The sequence below is a fragment of the Phocoena phocoena genome, chromosome 8 (genome assembly GCF_963924675.1).
Source record: "Phocoena phocoena chromosome 8, mPhoPho1.1, whole genome shotgun sequence".
Classification (NCBI taxonomy): Eukaryota; Metazoa; Chordata; class Mammalia; order Artiodactyla; family Phocoenidae; genus Phocoena; species Phocoena phocoena.
In genome coordinates this window covers 45017613-45037323 of record NC_089226.1, presented here as the reverse complement: position 1 = coordinate 45037323, position 19711 = coordinate 45017613, and the positions used below count along the sequence as shown (strand labels likewise).

Here is a 19711-nt window from a genome sequence, read left to right as displayed (position 1 = left end):
TACTCCAATAAAGATGTTAAAAAATATATTGGTGATGAAAAGCACTTCTCCCCACGTTTTTATTTACTTATTTATTAAAAGGTAAAAAAATGTCCCAAGAAAAGCAGGACAAACTGAGGAACACAAATGAAGGAAGTATTTATAGGAAGAGAGTAACTCAAATGCTGGAGTTGTAAAACATGTCAGTGGTTCTGCCTCCTTGGAGCTCATCCTCCACTCCCTCCCAGCTTCCCACCAACTCCCTTTTGTTTGACTCTGTTCTGTTTTTGCCCCTGAAGTGAAGACACAAAGGTTCCAACCTCCAAAGCAATTAGGTAACTTAGGGAACGAAAGGAACTTCCTAGAGAATGTTCCTATTGACGTTAAAAGGTTGATAGGCACTGCCCTCCTTCCAGTTTACAGCTTTGCACTTAAAATAAATAAGATACATTTCTTTGCGCGTGAGAAGCAGGAAATCATTCTAACTTTCTGTCATAAAGCTTCCCACTGAGTTACTTTTTGAAAACCGTGTTGTTTTTGCTTTTTCCTTTTACTTGGGTTTGTTGGAAGGTTGCCAGAGTTGGCAAACCCACCTGAAAGGGTTTCCATGGCTTTAGCTTTGGACTGGGCAGCTAAAGATCTGCTACTTATAAGCCATCCCAAATTCTTTGAGAGAAAACAAATTAAAGATTCTTTCTAGGACAGTTTCTGCACGCATCTGGTGGGGAATGGTGTGCAGTGAAAAAGTTGTCTTGGCAGAAGCTTGTAGGGAATGCTCTGAGTGCCTAGCCAAATTGTCGCCTTCCACTATTTTTTCCTCCTTCCTCTTTCAAATCAGACCACATTGCAGTTATCTTCTTCTCTCAGCGAAACAGTGACCTCCTCCTGTTAATTTAAATTTCTGATCTCTTCATTGCCCTTTATTCCCACTACATCATCACAGTCCAAACCACCGACAGATTCACATTGTGACTTGCAAAATTTCCTTACTGTGGTTTTCTCTCTTCCTTCTTTCAAAGTCCCCAATTTAGTCTTTATTTAAAAATTTTATCTTCTAGTATTCAGTATTTAAATAGCTCAAATCATATGAAGTATTTTAAATTATAAAAATTTTAAATATGCAGGGAAGTGCAGAACAAACGTAAAAATCCAGATTTAACAAATGTTGATATTTTGTCACATTTGTTTCAAATTGCATATACACACAGCTTACAGATATGATTGAAACCTCTCTTGTAAATCCTACCCGACTCCCTCCCATCTCTCTCCAGATGAAACCATCATTCTGAAATCAGTATCCTTTCTACTCATGTTTTTAAACAATATTTACACTTTGCATTTTGAATGTGTGCATAATATTTATAAAGCAGTCCATCATGATTGCATTTCCTTTCTTATTTCAATTGTTGGATATTCCTGGAGATAATAATTGCCCTGTTTAAAACTGTTCTCTAGAATGTAAACATCATAAGGGCAGAGAATTTTATGTTTTGGTCAGAGAAATATTTTCAGCACTTAGAACATTGCTGGGAACAGAGGAAGTGCTAGTTATATATTTGTTGAGTGACTGACTAGATAGATAGCTGAATGAATAAATAATGTCTTTTAATTTCCCTTAGAATAAACTTTAAAATAGTTACCATGGCTTACGAAGGCCTGCAAGAGTTGGCCTTTGCTTGGCTTGCCTGTCTCAGCCCCTCTCCCATGGCCTGTGCTCCCAGTTCCTCCTCAGTTTCTGTATTCTGTGTCCAAAACACTCTTCTCTTTCATTTGAATCTGGCCATCTTCCATCTTTACTTTAATTCTTGCATGTACACAGTTCCTTGAAGAGGCAACTTTAAACCTCATCTAAGTAGCTTCCACTGATACAGGCTCCTACACCATTCTGGTCTTCTCTGTTAACACTCAGCATCTTATTATTACTTGTCAATATTTAGGATGATAATCACTTTGAGGGCAGGGGTCCTGTTTATCCTATTCACTGCTAACATGGATACCTGAAGATTGTTACAGAAAGAATAACTACTTGTTGTACTTAATGAAAATAACTTGAATTAGGAATATTGTTAGGTTCTGCCCTCATCCTCCATTTAAAATCTTTCTTTATTTTCTTCCTGGTTTTCATGCCTGGTTTTCTTTCTTTCTCTTCTTAATTCCTGGTTCCTGCCAATTTATGACGGCTGTTAAAAATATGGCTAGCTTAAAATTTATTTTAATGGATATATTGATGAAAATACATACTCTTAATATAATTCAATATTATACGCACATGTGTGTGTGTGTATGTGTGTGTGCAAAAAAGTAACTCGCAATCTCACCGCTCATAAACATTTTTTCTTAAGGTAGTGTTCATTTCAGACATCTTTCTATGACTATATAAGAGTAAATGGCTAAATATAATATAGATATTAATGTCAGTTGATTGCCACTCCTAGTTGTTTTTCTAAACAATTATTCAATTCTAAGATTTCTAACTGTGCTAACAATCTTATAGAGCTGTGCTGGGATTAAATGAATTAACATTTGTAAGATGCTTCAACGAGTTCCTGGCACACAGGAAACATGTATGTGTTAGTTGCCATTATCACAATGGGGGCACTGACCCAAAGTGATCCGAGCTGTCACGTTATAGGCTGAAGTGGGGTAACTGTAAGCCAGTTGGGTAGAAGAAAGACTTACAGTATCCTCTGAAGCCAGCCCCAAGCATCTCTGTGGCAGGCTTTGGAATAGCTGAAGCCATCAGAGCAGTCTTCTGGCTTAGCTAGCAGTGCCAAGTGCCAAGTTACTTTGAATCAGAGTCAATGAGATGGGCAGCAAACAGCTATAGGCTCTTTGGAAAAGTGCTGGAGATCTTAATGAAAGGTTAAATCTCACATACTATCAATGTGGAGACCTTTTCAGGTTTGGTACTTATTCTCCCTTCTCCCCTCCCACTTTCTTTCCCCTCCCACATATACACACACACTCACATGTATGCGTGTAGCCAGAGGAAAATCATTTCATTCTTCTGTTTGAAAATCTTCACTGGCCTCACACTTGTCTATGGGATAAAGTCCAGACTCCTTAGTTCAAGGCTGTCTTCAGAGCATGGCCCTAATACTTACTTCCATCTTCATTTGTAACACTCCCCATCATTTACTGCAGATTGACACTCATTTGCTGAGTGCCTACTCTGTGTCAGGCATTGTGTTAGATGCTAGGAATGCAAAGGTGATTGAGATATGGTTATGTCCTTGAGAAACTAAGGATTCGGTAGGGAATGCAGACAAGGATATAGGCCATTAAAATCCAGTTTGAAAATGATGTAACGAGGGAAGCAGAATTTGCTTAAGAAATACAGAATAGAGGACTTACTAGTCTAAGTACCACAAAGAAGGTGTCATAGAGAAGGTGACATCTGGGCTGAGGAAGGAAGGTAAGCAGGAGTGGAGTAAGGTGAAGGTGAACAAAGTGGAGTAAGTGCATTCCAGGCAAGGAAGGTAACACCTGTACGGACATAGAGGAGTCGAATAGCATTGTGTGTGGATGAGAATTATATGCAGGCCTTGATACTAGAGTGTCAAATGAGCTTTATAAAGTGATGGTGATTGAAATTAGAAAGATCACAGGAGGGTGAGGGAGAGAGGGAATTTTGTATGCCATGTTGAAAAACTTGGACATATCCCATAGAGATATGAAAACACTGGTCAGTGTTGAGCAGTGAAATGAAAGGGACACGTCTGTCTTTTGGATACATTATCTAGTAGCAAGATGAAAAACAAACTCGGAGGCATGTGGCATAAATTTGGGAGTAGGGAAATAAACTGGGAAATTACTGCGATAGTCAAATGTGAGATGATAACTTAGTCAAGGGAAGAGTTGTACCAGTAAATGGAGAGGAAGGAGGGAGAAGAATATTTAGCAATGCAAATAGGCAGACTTGCTAAGTGACTGGATACGGGTTGCCGGGAAGAGAGAAGAGTTCGGATGACTCACTTCTTTTTGTTTGGAGAAATTAGGAGGATGATGGTGCCATTCATAGCCTCAGCGCTGCACACTTTTCCCAGTAGGATCTTCTTACCTTTTTTTAAAATGAGCTTAAAGATTGTGCCTCAAGACTAAACCGTATGTAATTTCTCCAGGGTTAGGTGTGCCCTTCTCCATTTTTCCGTAATACTTTGCTCATTTCTCACCTACAGCACTTGGTCTACTGCATGGTTACTTATTTATATGCTTTTCTCCCACTAGATTATAAGTTTCTTGGAAACTCAGACTAAATTTTACATTTCCAATTACATTTCTGGCACAAACTAAGGCCTTAATTTGTTAAATTGATTAATTCATACTTGAAAATCTCAAAGACATCTCAAGCTGATCTTGTCTAAAACCAAACTATTGATCCTTATCAAAGAATGCAAATTTTCCTCAAGGCCGAACATTTGGTAGCCTTACTTAATATCTGTTGCAACCAATTCATCTGTATATCCTGTTGGTTCTACTCCAAAGTATATCTGAAATCTTCCAATGCACTGTTTAGCCCAAGATACCAAGAGCTCTTGGTGCCTGCAATGGCAACCTGCAGTAACCATCCTGCCTATCTCCCTGGTTCCACTTTCCATCCCTATCCAAATTATTCTCCCTCACAGCAACCAGAGTAATGTTTTAAAATTATACATCCAATCATGTATTCTTCTTCTACTGCAGTCCCTGCAAAGGTTTCTCATTGTACTTGGTGTTAAACACTCAAATCCTGAACCTGTTCTACAAGGCTATACAGTATATGATCTAGCCCCTGCTACCTTTCTGATCCCTTCTGACATTGTTTTTCCATTGGCTTATCCATAAACAGACTTTCACATGTGCTTTTGCCCTCAGTAAGAAATGCCCTTCTCATCATGTTTTGATAGCTATTTCTGTATTTATCATTTAGGTCTCAGCTAATCTTCACTTCTTCAGAGATCTTTTATGACCACAAATTTAAATTATGTCTCCCCTAATATTTTCTTTTTTTTTTTTTTACTCTTGTTCTTTTACTTCATACTACTTAACACAATTTGTCCATGCCTGTCTGTATGTGTCTGAGAGAGTGTGTGTGTGTGTGTGTGTGTGTGTGTGTGTGTGTGTGAGAGAGAGAGAGAGAGAGAGAAATGTCTCTCTCCCAACAAGATGGTAAGTGATATAAAAACCATGTCTATTTTTAACCCCAATTTCTCCAGCACCTATTATTGTAGTGCAAATAGTAATAATAAAATACTTTTCTGTTGAATGAATGAAAAAGCAGACCATGTTCATTGTGATAGTTTTACAAAACATAGGACAAAAAATTACATCTGCATATTCACGTTCAAGGTGCTTAACCACGTGGATAGTTGAATCTGTGAAATAGTTTTTCAGTTTAATGATAATCCATATTGAAATCAGAAACTAGAAAAAAGTAAACATATAGTATAAAGGAGAAGATCAAAACTGCTCTTCATTTCCCTCACAAGAGAACCAATCATATTTTTTTCTTTCTTACATTTTTACTGTATGTGTGTGTGTGTGTGTGTGCGTGCGTGTGTGTGCCTTAGTTTATCTGTAAACTAAATTTATTAAAGACTTTGTGTTCAGCACTGACTTGGCTCTGGGGATAGCAGGATGTATGAGTATCAGAAAGCTTGTCATCTGACGGTGAAAACAGGACACAAATGCTGTCACAAGGTACTTGGGTGTTTTATTAAACCAGAATTTTTAAATTTTTTTTTTTAAGAAAAGGAATATCTTCTGCATAAATACCAATCACTGAAAACAAGTCTTAATGTGAGCTGGCCTCAAAAGGCCCAGAATCACAGGATTTTTAGAACCAGGTTTTTGGAATAAGCTAATACAACTACCATGGATAATCTCTTGTCCTATGAGGAGTCGATTCTAACACTGATGATGTTATAATTCTCTAGCCTCTAGGAGTTTGTGCTTAATCCACCTCAACTGTAAAACCACTAGGTGACCTGACATACCACGTGGTGGGCCCTCTGCCTGGAATGTCTTTTTCTCTTATTTCCCTGGAAAACTTAGTTTCACAGGTCCCCTCCTCATACTCCATGTCCACAAACCTGTGTCATTTATTGTCATCGCATTTTTACTGTTTACCTCCCTCATTAACTTCTTGACGATAGAGGGCATATCTTCATTTTTACATCTTTATATCGGTGGTAGGCAAATAGGCATCTAATATGCATTTGCTAAATGTTTATTGAAGGAATTGGAAGGAAAGATGGAAGGTATCCTGTTTTCATAATGTAAAGATTAGAAATAGCTATGAAATACCATATTGAGAGCACAATGACAATAATTACTTCACATTTTTGGAGGAAAAAACTCCTAAACCAAAACATCACAGAAACAAAAACAAAAAGTAACCCCTCTCCCCAAACTCCCCCCAAATCAAGCAGAGATGAGCCTTACCCTGTGTTGACATTATTTGAAAACTCATTAGTTGGAAGTTTCTGGTTTAGATTAAGGAAAAGCAATAAGAGAAACAAAGAGTTTTAGACCAAATTCTACCTAATTCTGTGCTACCTTTTTGTTCTTGGATACGTCATGGCATATTTTAGTCTCTTCCAGCTAATGCTCTCTCTACACCTCAAATCGCAGTTAACTGGGGCCCTGCTTAGGAACTTCTGGGAATACCCTGAAGATGGACTAAAAATGCCCAGTAGAAAACCTAAGGATCCTGATCCAGTTTGGGGGTGAGGGCAGGAATATAGGCCGATTTCTCCCAGCGATCTAAAGATTTTCATGATTAGCCCAGGTGTTGGGAAGGCATCTGTTCCTAAGGGAATTCTTTGTTGCATAAACAATTCCACCAAGATGAGAAATGCTTGGAGACGTCACCCCCCTCCTCCCACGTCTGTGTCCTTTTTGAGTGGATTTTGGGGGATGTACCTGTGCTGACATTGTGCTACATGTACCTGTAAGGTCATCCGTGGGCCAGGACCCCAGCTGGCATGCCTTGCAGGTGTACTCATCAAAGACATACTCGTTCTCTTTACAAGGTGTGCAGGTCCAACAGCAGCTGACTTCTCCCTTCCGGATCACCTAAGGCAGATATTTAAAATTTTGATTAGTTTTTCACGTAGATAAAAATCCAGCAATCCTTTATTCAAATGTACTGCTTTACAAAGCAGAAGGGGGCTTTCACATAAGTTATTTCAAATGTTTTCAGATGGGCAGTGTAAGTATTAATATTCTCGTTTTATAATTAAAGAAACAGGCTGAGTTTAAGCAACCAATCCAACATCATAAAATTTGTTGGTGGCAGGGTCAAGGATGAAATTAAGTGCAAATCTTTGGTAATTAGCTTTAGATACGTGTATTAAGCGTCTGTGTTTGTGCTCACATGTAAATATATATACATTTCTGTATGTGTGTATGTAACTGAATTTTCCCCAGAGTTTGTGCCCTTTCTTTGCTTCAAATTAAGAACTTCTGCTCTCCGGATTTACCTTGGCTTCCCTTCACTAGTTGAATAATTGTTAGCCAAAAAGCCCACATTGTATACCTGCTAAAGTTCAAAAATATATCCCTACTGATAAAAAATAATTAGGAATTTATTTTGAATTAAGAGGCAGACGATGAAGTTTTTTCTGGAGATCACCTCTTAGACTGTTTCTACTAAAAATCTGGTTCAGTAATTCAGCCCATTCCTTCCTATTCTAGTAGTTTTGATTTGCTTGGGATAAAGATGGTTAAGGTCACTGAGACTATTATATACCTCTTCATGTGTTTAATTTTTTTAAGGCAATGGAAAATAATTGAAATAATTTAACAGTTGAAAGAGTCCTAGATATTATTCTTTAGAAATGGATGTCTTTTATTTTTTTTTCCACCACTGGTGCATGAATAGCCTCTGTGGGATAGAGACAGCATTCATTAAACATTCCTATAAATAATTAAAACTCTGATTAATAACCAGACGCAGGAGTGGTTACACTTCATATCCTTGTCTTAGATGCTGACTCTATTAATGACCTTTGATAATAATGTCTAGATATCTATAGCCAAATACAGTTGTAGGCTGGCACGCCTTTCTTCTGTTTTGTACTGTCCCTTGTGCTGACTCTTGACATCGCAACAATACAAGTAGGAAATGATGACAAAAGGGCCTGAAACATCCTTTCCCTAAAATAACCAGATCAATTAGGTAAAATTGCTAATTAGACCTGCTTAATCTATTGAAAGCATTCTTCATAAGAATGTTGACTGTTTGCTGGTGATTTAGTGCATGCCATGTCGTGTCATCTCATTGAAACATTGGAACAGCTCTGTATAAGGTGGTTGGTTTTATTTTATTCATTTTTTTAGGGACGAAAACTAAGGCGTAGTGATTTCACTCACACAACACATGGGTGAATGAGGGATCAAATAATGCCTCTTGGACTTCGTGGTCATGCTTTTAAATATTGAGCCTTATTGGTCTGTATAAAGATAGAGTTCGTGATATTTTGAAATATGTGGAGGAAAGAACACTGGCTTGAGAATCAAGGGGCACCAAGGTTCTAGTCTTACTTATAGCCACTAAATAATGTGCAGCCTTGAGCAGTCTCCCAGCTGATCCTGTTTCATCCAACCGAGACTAATGCTTTTAAAATAATACCTGCCTTTATAAGAGTTTCCTGAGGATTAAATAGAATATCACAATGATTTGGAAACTGTAGAACACTTTAAAAATATTAACTGTTTTATTAGTAATATACATATAAGTATCCATATAGAGACATGAATTTCATTTTCAGGGTTACTTCAACCACACTTGGTAAAACTATCATTGGACAGTTACTAGGAGGCACATTTCAAATGCTGAAGGATTCTTTCTTAGTAGCCTGGCAAACAAAAGCAGTTGCGTTTTTCCTCTTAGAAATGTGCTAACTTTCCGTGATTCAATTTGCATTGCTTTGTAAATTTCAGTTTTTTTTTTACCAGAGTAAGCTCATGCCCTTTTCCAAGATTAATTCCAATATTACAATCTTTTTTTGAATAAATAGTGACAACTTACTGTCTTCTTCTGATCCTTCAGAACTGATTTGTTTTACATTTTTTTGTTTGTCATTTATGTTCTGTTTCACACTCATTTTGAATACAGGAGGTGGTGGCAGTTCTCTTTCAGATTAATTTCCATTTTTTTCCACTGGTGGCGCACTGGTTAAGAATCCACCTGCCAGTGCAGGGGACACTGGTTTGAGCCCTGGTCTGGGAAGATCCCACATGCCATGGAGCAGGTAAGCCCAAGCGCCACAACTACTGAGCCTGTGCTCTAGAGCCCACGAGCCACAATTACTGAAGCCCACATGCCTAGAGCCCGTGCTCTGCAACAAGAGAAGCCACCTCAATGTGAAGCCTGCGCACTGCAACAAAGAGCAGCCCATGTTCGCTGCAGCCAGAGAAAGCCTGCGCGCAGCAATGAAGACCCAAAGCAGCCAAAAATAAATTAAAAATTTTTAAAAGTGTAAAAAAGCACCCTGGAAGTAGTGATGCTTTCTTTATGAATAACAGTATGTTATATATTTGAACCTTTGCTAGACTAAGTGTCCTTTTGTGGGCACTGCATTAACAAATCTGAACAATTCTGTGATGTGTTGATATCATTAGTGAAGCTGTTCAGTGACCTTATTAAACCATATCAAGAAAATGTAGTCAATTGTATATTTAATGGAGTGAAAATGAGATCTGGTTAGGAGAATAGAATTTGGGATTAAAAAAAGACTCTATAACGATTATAACAAACTAACTAGTATTGAAAATACGATAATAGGGAGTCAGATTCTTCCACTGGGTAAGTTATTCCCAGGAGAAGGGGGTAGAAAAGTATATATAAAGAAATCTCTTGAAACAGACATTCTATATATATTTTGTGGTACGCAGGCCTCTCACTATTGTGGCCTCTCCCGTTGCGGAGCACAGGCTCTGGACGTGCAGGCTCAGCGGCCATGGCTCATGGGCCTAGCCGCTTCGCGGCATGTGGGATCTTCCCGGACTGGGGCACGAACCCGTATCCCCTGCATCGGCAGGCGGACTCTCAACCACTGCGCCACCAGGGAAGCCCAACATTCAATATTTTGAAGTTACAGGTTCAAACTATATTGCTCTGAAGGGTCAAAACAGAGACAACTTCCATGTAGTAATTTATACAGACTAATCTTTCTCTGGGAAGAACTGGAAATTATGAACAATTGATATTCTAAGTGAGTCTAAAAAGAATTTCACATGAAGTGTTTAACTGCAAGATGATTGGCCAAGATGCAGACCATCACTGAATATTAAGAGTCGGCAACCTTTTTCTGCAGAGGACCAGAGAGTAAATATTTTAGGCTTAGTGGTTGATAGCCAGGGCTGATTGAGGCTACCTCTATAATGTTTCTTTCAAATACCTCCCCTACCGCCTTTCTATTCTCACTGTTTCTTCCATAATTCAGGGACCTTGTCACCACTATCACAGTGTCCTTCTAACTTGTCTCCTCTTCCTTTATTTATGTTTCATAACTCCACCCATGCATCTTCACCTATTATATGTCAGCATCTTGGTCAAAATTATTCTCAGACTCCTGGTTAATAAAAAATTAAGTTCAGCCTGTTTAGTATGGCATCCAAAACTCTCTGCAAATGTGGCTTCAATCTATCATTGCAACTTTCTCTTTTACAGTAACCTTTTAGAGCAACGCCCCCTAGATTATTCACTGTTATTCCAGAACAGTCTGACTACTTCTGTACCTTTCCTGTTATTATTCCCTCTACATAAACGATCATTTCCCTACATCTCTCTCTGAAGTCATATCCATTTTTCATGGTTCAGTGTCTGACATTTTATTCAGAAGAAATCTGTCCCTTTTTAAAAAAAAAATTTTTATCGCACCTTTATTGCACCATGTACACGGCACTGTACTATTTGACATATAGTAACTCATTTTTAAAAATATATATTTATTTATTTGGTTGTGCTGGGTCTTAGTTGTGGCAGGCAGGCTCCTTAGTTGTGACTCCTGGGCTCCTTAGTTGTGGCATGCAGGTTCCTTAGATGTGGCATGCAAACACTTAGTTGCGGCATGCATGTGAGATCTAGTTCCCTGACTAGGGATCAAACTCAGGGCCCCTGTATTGAGAATGTGGTGTCTTATTAACCACTGCACCACCAGGGAAGTCCCTGTCCCTTTCTTTTGTATGAAATTATTTAGCTCCCTTTTTTTCTTTCTTAATGAAGTCATCACATTTCACATGACATTACTTATCTGTGCCCATGATATTTTTCCTCGTCTACGCTATAAATCTTCTAAGAGTAAATGTGTCTGACTTATTTTTGTAAACTAACAAATAGTTTCGTAATGTAAACAAATAGTTTTGTAATGTAAACTATTACATTAGTAGGAGTTGGGTAAATATTTAAGTTAATTAGAAATTGATGTAGTTTCCAGCTGTGAACTATTTATTCCCAGGAAGCATGTCTTTAAAGGCTTACATGAGTAGAAAGGGTGTGGGCATGACTCTTCAATTGGTTCAGCCAGTCCAACTACTAAGATTATTGTGGGGTTTACTAGATATCATAAGGAATTAATGGGAAAACAATTAAAAAAAAATTTCTTCTAAAAATTAGAAGCTTACAGTGGAAAAGGCAAAACAAATATCTAAACTTGTTAACGCTAATGAATACTTTTGAATTTACAACAAAAATTAAAGAAACACAGACTCCACTTTACCTTTATCTGGCCTTTCTCACATGGTTCACTGCACACGGATCTGATGATGTGGCTTTTCTTGGACCATACTTCATCATCATCCATTTTTAATTCTCCGTTGTCCCAGCTTCCAACATTGATATAATCAAAATAATCTTTTCCCATTTCCTTGAAATTCATTATTTCATACCTTAGGAAGAAGAATATAATAATTATTCAGCTAAAAATATAAATATTCAGCTATGAAGAAGCAATAGATTTCTGTCCTCCAAAATGTACCTATTGTCATAATGGTGACACTGGAATTTTCCATGACAGTACACTTTAGAATAACAAAAAGCCTGTCTGTTTCACTTTCTCTTCAGAGACCTTTTTTTTAAAAAAACTTTCAAGCTTATACCTGAAATAGAAAATAATCCCATGTGAGAAGGTGACTTGACCTCAGCATGATGAAAGGAATAACTTCAAGAAGTTTAAACAAGTACTACTTTTAGGCTTCTTAAAAAGATAACAAGGTTTTCATCTCCACTCCTTTGCTAATAACCAAGGGAGAATTTTGGTAAATCTTTAATCTTGTCTTCAGCTTTAGGGAATGAGGAGGTAATTTGGATACGACCTGATTTTACCTTTCTCATTTTACCCTTTATCAATGGCTAAACTCATTGTATAAAGATACTTTCAGGAATGATGTTTAAACTAATTCAGAAAATCGATAGCTTCTAAAGCACCTCATGCAATGTAAAAATGCTGGAAGATACTAGTACCTCGTGAATTCTCAGACTTTATATGGGGATAGAGATGTAAAGAGGGAAAGTTAATGTGATTATTTATAAGATTTTACACACACACACACACACACACACACACACACACACATTTCCAGAGAAGCTTTCTGAAATAATTTTCCAATCTGAGGACACTGGATGAGCAATACCACCACTGTCAGTTCCTGTAGACATATCTGTAGGTATGTCTTAGGTGTACAGTGTCTTCACATAGTACCCTGTGCTTTTATTTTCCAGGACTTTTAGGACTGGTAGACAGGTTCTTCTAAATGCTTCCTTCAACCTCCATGCTTAGCATATTGAGTTATCTGAAAATAGATAGCGTATAGAAAACTTTCTAGCTTTTGGGTTCAAGTGACCAGATTACCAATGTTCAGTACAGAAATGCTAAGAACAAAGCTGACATCAATCTGTTTGGACCTACGTTGAAAATGATACTATTGTGTTTTCACTCCCAATCACATATTTTACTGTAGTGTTTTTTTCAGAATGTTAACTTATTCTTAAGTTTGGTTAGCTGTTCAGTGTTATCCTACAGTGTTTTATTTGCAGTCAGTAACAATTTTGAGTAACTGTCTAAATTCCACCTCTAAAAGTACCAATCTGTAGGATACAGAGCTGAGTCTTACACATTTCCACTCTGTCACTGTTATGCAGTGGCTACTAAGCATGCAGTGAGTTGAGATATTCGAACACAGAGCACTGAGGCAAAAAGAACTCATACATTATGGCATTGGCTACTTCGAATTGGCTACAAGGTGACTGACTGCCTGTGAGCAAATGACCTTTGAACGTTCTAGGCTGGGAGAAAGAAAGAAATGTTAGTGTCAGGAAGATTTTTTTTCTTTGCTGCTACTGATTTGAAGAGATATGAAGAGAGTTTCATTGCTCACCCCCAAATGAGCCATCAACCCATTTCTGTCAGTTGTTAACTTAACTTTGACGAGGTCTAGTCCAAACTGTCAATTGTACAGATAATGGACCTGAAACTTGGTGAGGTAATGAGTGATACCAGGTTGGAGAGAATGCAAGTCTATACTCACTCTTAATACTTCAAGTCTGCTGTTGGTTCTTTTCCGTTAGACTACTCCAAATAAACTCAATAGAGCTAAAAGAGCAACTTCCATTGCTTAACTGTTGTAGAAATCTGTTTTATATTGGAGAAATGGTAAAAAGTCAAGGGATCCAATTTTTGAAAAATAAACATGATAACTCTATAGAATGGAAAATGTCATATTTGACAGGGAAGTGATTTTTAGAAAAGTTAAACCTTAATTTTGGCTCAAACCAATCAACCTACTTTAAATTTATTACAGATACTGAATCCTCCCTTTGGAATTAGCCCTTAGATTTGTGGTAATTATTTCCTACTTACCAGACAACCACAGAGATATTATCACTAGTGGTTGTAGCTGTGAAAATACAACATGATTGTAAAAATCTTTGGTAGCAGTACATGAAAAAAAGAAATAGCTAAGAATAATTCTCTGTAAAAGAAGACCCCTGCTCCCTTCTCTTGTCAATTAATATGAATTCTTTTGGTTTTCAGAGATAGGATATAGATTTTATTCTTCATCAAAAGTGAGAGTGAGTGTTTGAAAAATACTCTTACTTAAATTTTAGATAAGAATTAGAGTACATAATGGCTTTCTGCCGTTGTTTAATTCTCTCTCATTCTCACTCTTACTGTCTCGCCCTCTCTCACTGGGCCCCCTGGTTTCTCCATCTCTGCTCCTGAACCTTCTGTCTCATCATTGAGTGTGGGTTTGTGTAGTCTGTCTTCTTTAATACTTCTTCCTTCTTTCCCCTTTCTCTCTGGTTCCCCACGTCTGTCTCTTCCTTAACTGGCCACAGTTTAGAGTTGAAATACACTAAAAATTTGTCTGAATGAATTTCCTAAAGTGTCAAAAAAAAAAACCAAACAAAGAAACAGATAAAATGTATTGCAACCAAAAAGAAAAAAGTTCAGGTAAAAGCACAAAATAATGATTAGCGATGTTGAGCATTCTTTCATGTGTTTGTTGGCTATCTGTATATCTTCTTTGGAGAAATGTCTATTTAGGTGACCACCTAGAGGGGTGGGATAGAGAGGGTGGGAGGGAGACGCAAGAGGGAGGAGATATGGGGATATATGTATATGTATAGCTGATTCACTTTGTTATAAAGCAGAAACTAACACACCATTGTACAGCAATTATACTCCAGTAAAGATGTTTAAAAAAAAAAAAAAGCACAAAATAGAAACTAGAGGAAGGCAGGGTTCAGTTGAACAGAAATAAAGAACCTTCTAAGTGGTTATAACTCTGAAAATTAGAGCAGCCTTCTTCAGAAGATAGTGAGGTTCTCTTTACCCAAGGGGCTGAAGCAAGGTTGTTGTCAGGGAAACTGAAACATCATTTGGGGGAAGGGACTATGGAGAGTACTAGATTTATATGACCCTTAAGGTCCTCTCAGTCTACAGTTCTGAGGCTAAGGTGCTTTTTTAAGTCCTTCTGTAGACAGAGCCACATATTAAGAATCTGTGTGCAAACCAGGTCAGTATCTGCAAATTTCTAGTGTTCCAGCCTTATTTTCTACTTGTCATATCTGTTTTTGTCCATCTTTTCTTCTTTCCTGCCTTATTTTGTATTAACCAATTTTTTTAACGCATTCTTCTCTTGGTTTTTTAGTTATTTCTCTTGTATTAAAATTTTAACTGCCCAAGGGATTTAATAGGCATTCTTAATTTAACTTATTCTACTTAAAGTAATGTTGTGTCACTTAATGTAAAATATAAGAAACTTGCCCCTGTACACTTTTATACCCCATTCCTTTATGCCACATTGTCAAATGTTTTACATCCCCATACTTATAAACCCCACAATATAATGTTAACATTTTTGCCTTAAATAGTCAGTTGTACTTAGGCTGACGTTGACTCTCCATGTTTCCTCTGCCCATTTATGGTCAGTCCTAGGCAACAGCTAGGCTTGTTAAACCTTAGTCATCAGTGGACTCTCTGTATATCTATTGGGGGTCAGAAAACTTTTGCTATAAAGGGACAGACAGTAAATATTTTAGGCCTCTGTTGAAACTACTCAACACTGTTAGTGTAGCATGAAATAGCTACAGATAGTCTCTAAATAAATGAGAGAGACTGTGTTCCAGTAAAACCTTATTTACCAAAACAGATAGCAGACCCGATTTGGCCTGTAGACCATAGCTTGCCAACCTGTGGTCTGTCCCCTTGATGGCAAACAGTAAAGGTCCATATTTCTTATCTATAATTCCTGAAATCCTTAGAGCTCTGAAAACCATAAGTTTTTTCATAACTCACTTGGCAGCAAAACATGACCCATTCTCAACTTATCTAGTGACAGAACTTGATCCACACTGTCACGAGACTATTTATACTTTATTTATCACACTTCCTATGAATATTCACATGTTTTGCTGTAGAAATATTAATGTGTTGTTTAAAAAGTGTGCTCCACGGTATGCAGGAGGAATTCTATCACTTCTGTAAAATCAAAAATTCAGAATTGCAGCTCTATTTACAATAGCCAGGACACAGAAGCCACCTAAGTGTCCATCGACAGATGAATGGATAAAGAAGATGTGGCACATACATACAATGGAATATTACTCAGCCATAAAAAGAAACGAAATTGAGTTATTTGTAGTGAGGTGGATGGACCTAGAGTCTGTCATACAGAGTGAAGTAAGTCAGAAAGAGAAAAACAAATACCGTATGCTGACACTATATATATGGAATCTAAAAAAAAAAAAAAGGTTCTGAAGAACCTAGGGGCAGGACAGGAATAAAGATGCAGACGTAGAGAATGGACTTTAGGACATGGGGAGGGGGAAGGGTAAGCTGGGACGAAGTGAGAGAGTGGCATGGACATATATACACTACCAAACGTAAGGTAGATAGCTAGTGGGAAGCAGCTGCATAGCACAGGGAGATCAGCTTGGTGCTTTGTGACTATCTAGAGGGGTGGGATAGGGAAGGTGGGAGGGAGACGCATGAGGGAGGGGATATCGATATATATGTATGCATATAGCTGATTCACTTTGTTATAAAGCAGAAACTAACACACCGTTGTAAAGCAATTATACTCCAATAAAGATGTTAAAAAACAAAAAGCTCATTACAGTAAAAAAAAAAAAAAATTCAGAACTCTGTAATACACTTGACCCAAGTGTTTCATTAAAGATGTATGTACTGATAGTAGTCTGATTATGTGAGGCTTAAAAACAGTGATTAAATTTGACTCTCTAACTATCCATAGGTATGTGTGCCAGAGTGAGTTGTCACCTCTCCCAGCTTCCTCTCTTTAGGATCTTCCTCTTGTGACTCTGGCATTTTAGGGGAACCCCTAATCACCCTAGTCTCCTCTGGTTCATTGCCCAGGTTGGAATGATCCAGCTGACCTGCAACTTCTACTCCAGAGAAATAACAACATAGTGCCTACAAATACATTTCTAGGAGAATAGTGCTGTTTTGATTTTGATACTGTAATTGGCAGGCTGTTGTACAGGGTCAGGAATTGAAGCCCACAAGATTGAGTTAGAATCTTGACTCTTTCATGTATTAGACTGTCTTTGGGCATGTCATTTAATCTTTGTAATCCTCAGTTGTGAGCCTTCGGCCAGAAAAGAACACGATAATATTACTTACCTCATAGGATTAAAATATAGAGGATTTAGCTAAGTACTTGGCTAAGAACACACATGGTAAAAGTTATAATTATTTTGTAACTATAACTGGATTAATTGGAAAAACAGAAACGTTGCAAAGCACCTTTTCCTGAGTTTGGCTTATGCTCTCAGAGGCAGATTCTGATCATTTATTAGTGGGTTAATGTAATACCCAACCTTAGTTATGCATGAAAAGTCTCTAAACAACTATGAGTTTCCAGAAATTGTTTGCAGAATTTTATGGATATTGTCCTTGAGGGAATATCTATAAATTTCATTTAACTTAAGGAGATTCATGTTCCCCCAATGGTTAAGAACCAATGTCCTAAATGTACCCCATTCCAGCATATTTGGAGGATTGTGAATGAGATAGTGATGTTCTGATCTATTAAGGTCTCCCTTAATAGAGGAATAGAGCTGAGCCATTTCTTCACTGTCTGGTTTGTGGAACTGGCTTGGGTACATGACATGAAAACTGTTTGAACTGATGGAACTGCAGTCAACAAAGTCTGTGAACAAATCCCAAGGTGATGTCAGTGATCTAGGGGTGCACACAGGAAGAATAAATCCATGTGAAGATATCAGAGCCTAGGCTTTGACCTGAGCCTAAAGACTGAGCTCATTCATTGACCTGCCCTAAGAAGCCTTACAACAAATGTGAAGTGCCCTATGGCCCTGGGAAAATGCTTGCATTCCTGCCCCCACTCCCATGAATGTACTGAATAGCCAAAAAGTAGAAAACAATATTTGAAACATCTTATCTTGACAAACAGCTTGCTTGGAGCAATACTCTTCAACTCTCTAAAACAGAGAAAATATCCAGCTTTCCTCTTGGCTGCATGACTTGGAACTGCTGTCACTTAAAAAGTTTGGCTCGTGAGACAGTAACAGCTGCATCAGGGACAAACTCCGGTTCACCTCAGGAATATGGAAACAAGCTAGACCAAGGTGGCTGGTACATGTGTGGGCACATGGTATGTGAGTCATGGGAGGGACTCATGGGACCTTCTCTTGGCAGGATCAGCTGCAAAAAGAGTGTAAACACACCCTCTCCAAGCTCACCTGTCAAGCAAAAGCTGTTGTTGGAAAAATACCAGGGATTTTACAGCAGGCGACCAAAGGACCCTGATTGTCCTAATGCAGGGCGGATTAAAGACCCAGCCCTGCTACAAGTCAGAATATCATTTCAATGACAGTATCCCTCATGGATTAAAAGTCTCATGTGAAGAGTCACTTAAGAATTTAGAGTCTGGACTTTGGTGTTGAACACATCACAGCTGTTGCCAAAGATGCAGTGACTTCCTCAGTCAAGATCCTTCCTCTCCAAAGCATCTGTCTCCTTGGCCATCAAATGGGGACCAGGGAAGCGCCTGCCTCAAGGATTTGTTGTGAGGATGATATGAGTTAATACTTTTAGACTAGCTGGAATAGGGTCTATCACATAAGCAGTGTCAGACAAACATTAGCTCTTATTATTCGAAAGGACTGTGATAGGAAACACGTGCCGATAAACACACAAAGAAGGCAAAAAAAAAAAAAAGAATTTAGAGTCTGAGATCGATGTGAATACTGGTAAGTTCTAGGTACTTAATGACTTCCCTGGAGGCTGACCTATAATTATGAGTAAGTTCATATTTCTCAGGTTCCTCTCTATAAATAATGAAAGGTAAAATTTCAGAGAGAAAGGCAATTTAGTTCTCAAGAAGGGAGAAAGTGTTCCAGCTGGAGGATACTAAAATAAAATGACTTGTAACTTACTGTAGGTACAGCAAACAATATAATAACACCTCAGCCCTATTTCTGGATTACCAGAAATGGAATTGTTCCTGTTTCAGAATAGTTCTGTGGCCTAAGAAGAGATCAGAATACATGGAATAACATAGCAAACATGTACAGGGAAACCATAGAGCCGGCTTTTAATTATCTATGATAATGTGAGGCTCCTGCCTCTAAGTTTGAGTCTCTGAAATGTGGTGATGATTCCAACAGCACGTTTTAGACATCCGCATTAATATTTTTTCCTGGCCACAGGAAATGGGGCTTCCCCTCTCTGTCTTTACTCACTTTGTGATATCAGAACTAGCCAGACATGGCCAGGAAGCCTAGATAACCACAAAGGAGAGAAACAGGCTCCTGAGGATCAAGAGATAGCTCGACCAGGCTCTATTGTCTAGAGGTGAATTGTAACAATACCTTCCTGGAGAGTCTCCATTCTCATCAAATAGGATCATGTCTCCAGAAACCCCAGTAAAATTGGTTTTCATCAGGGAGTCCAAAAGTTTCCGTCCATCGATTGGCTTCATGGCATCACAGAGGCCCGCATATCCTGGACAGAGGGACATCTGCATGTTGTGGAGCCCATAGGCCATGGAATAGATCGCATTGATCACAAATCCCATTTTGGAGTCTTGAACATGATGTGTTCTCAGAGTCAGAGAACCTGTTGGAAAACAAATTAGGGATTAACTTTGAAATTTATTTCTACTATAGCTACCTCTATGGATTCTGAATAATTTGAGAGTGCACTGGAACAACTGATCAGAGTTAAAACCGGAGGAAATACTAAGGACAGGTGCCAAA

The 19711-nt window shown here is 38.1% G+C and overlaps 1 protein-coding gene across 5 annotated transcripts in view; it reads right to left on the bottom strand.

The window, feature by feature from the left end:
• The window catches only part of GRM5 (glutamate metabotropic receptor 5), a 530088-nt gene that overhangs the window by 73425 nt on the left and 436952 nt on the right, over positions 1 to 19711 (bottom strand). For all 5 annotated transcript variants that reach the window (XM_065881635.1, XM_065881638.1, XM_065881639.1 and 2 more), the window contains exons 4-6: positions 19325 to 19571; positions 11685 to 11853; positions 6909 to 7035 (exon numbers count right to left, since the gene is read on the bottom strand). In XM_065881635.1, coding sequence (XP_065737707.1) covers positions 6909 to 7035; positions 11685 to 11853; positions 19325 to 19571 — 543 coding nt within the window. The remainder of the gene's footprint in view (positions 1 to 6908; positions 7036 to 11684; positions 11854 to 19324; positions 19572 to 19711) is intronic.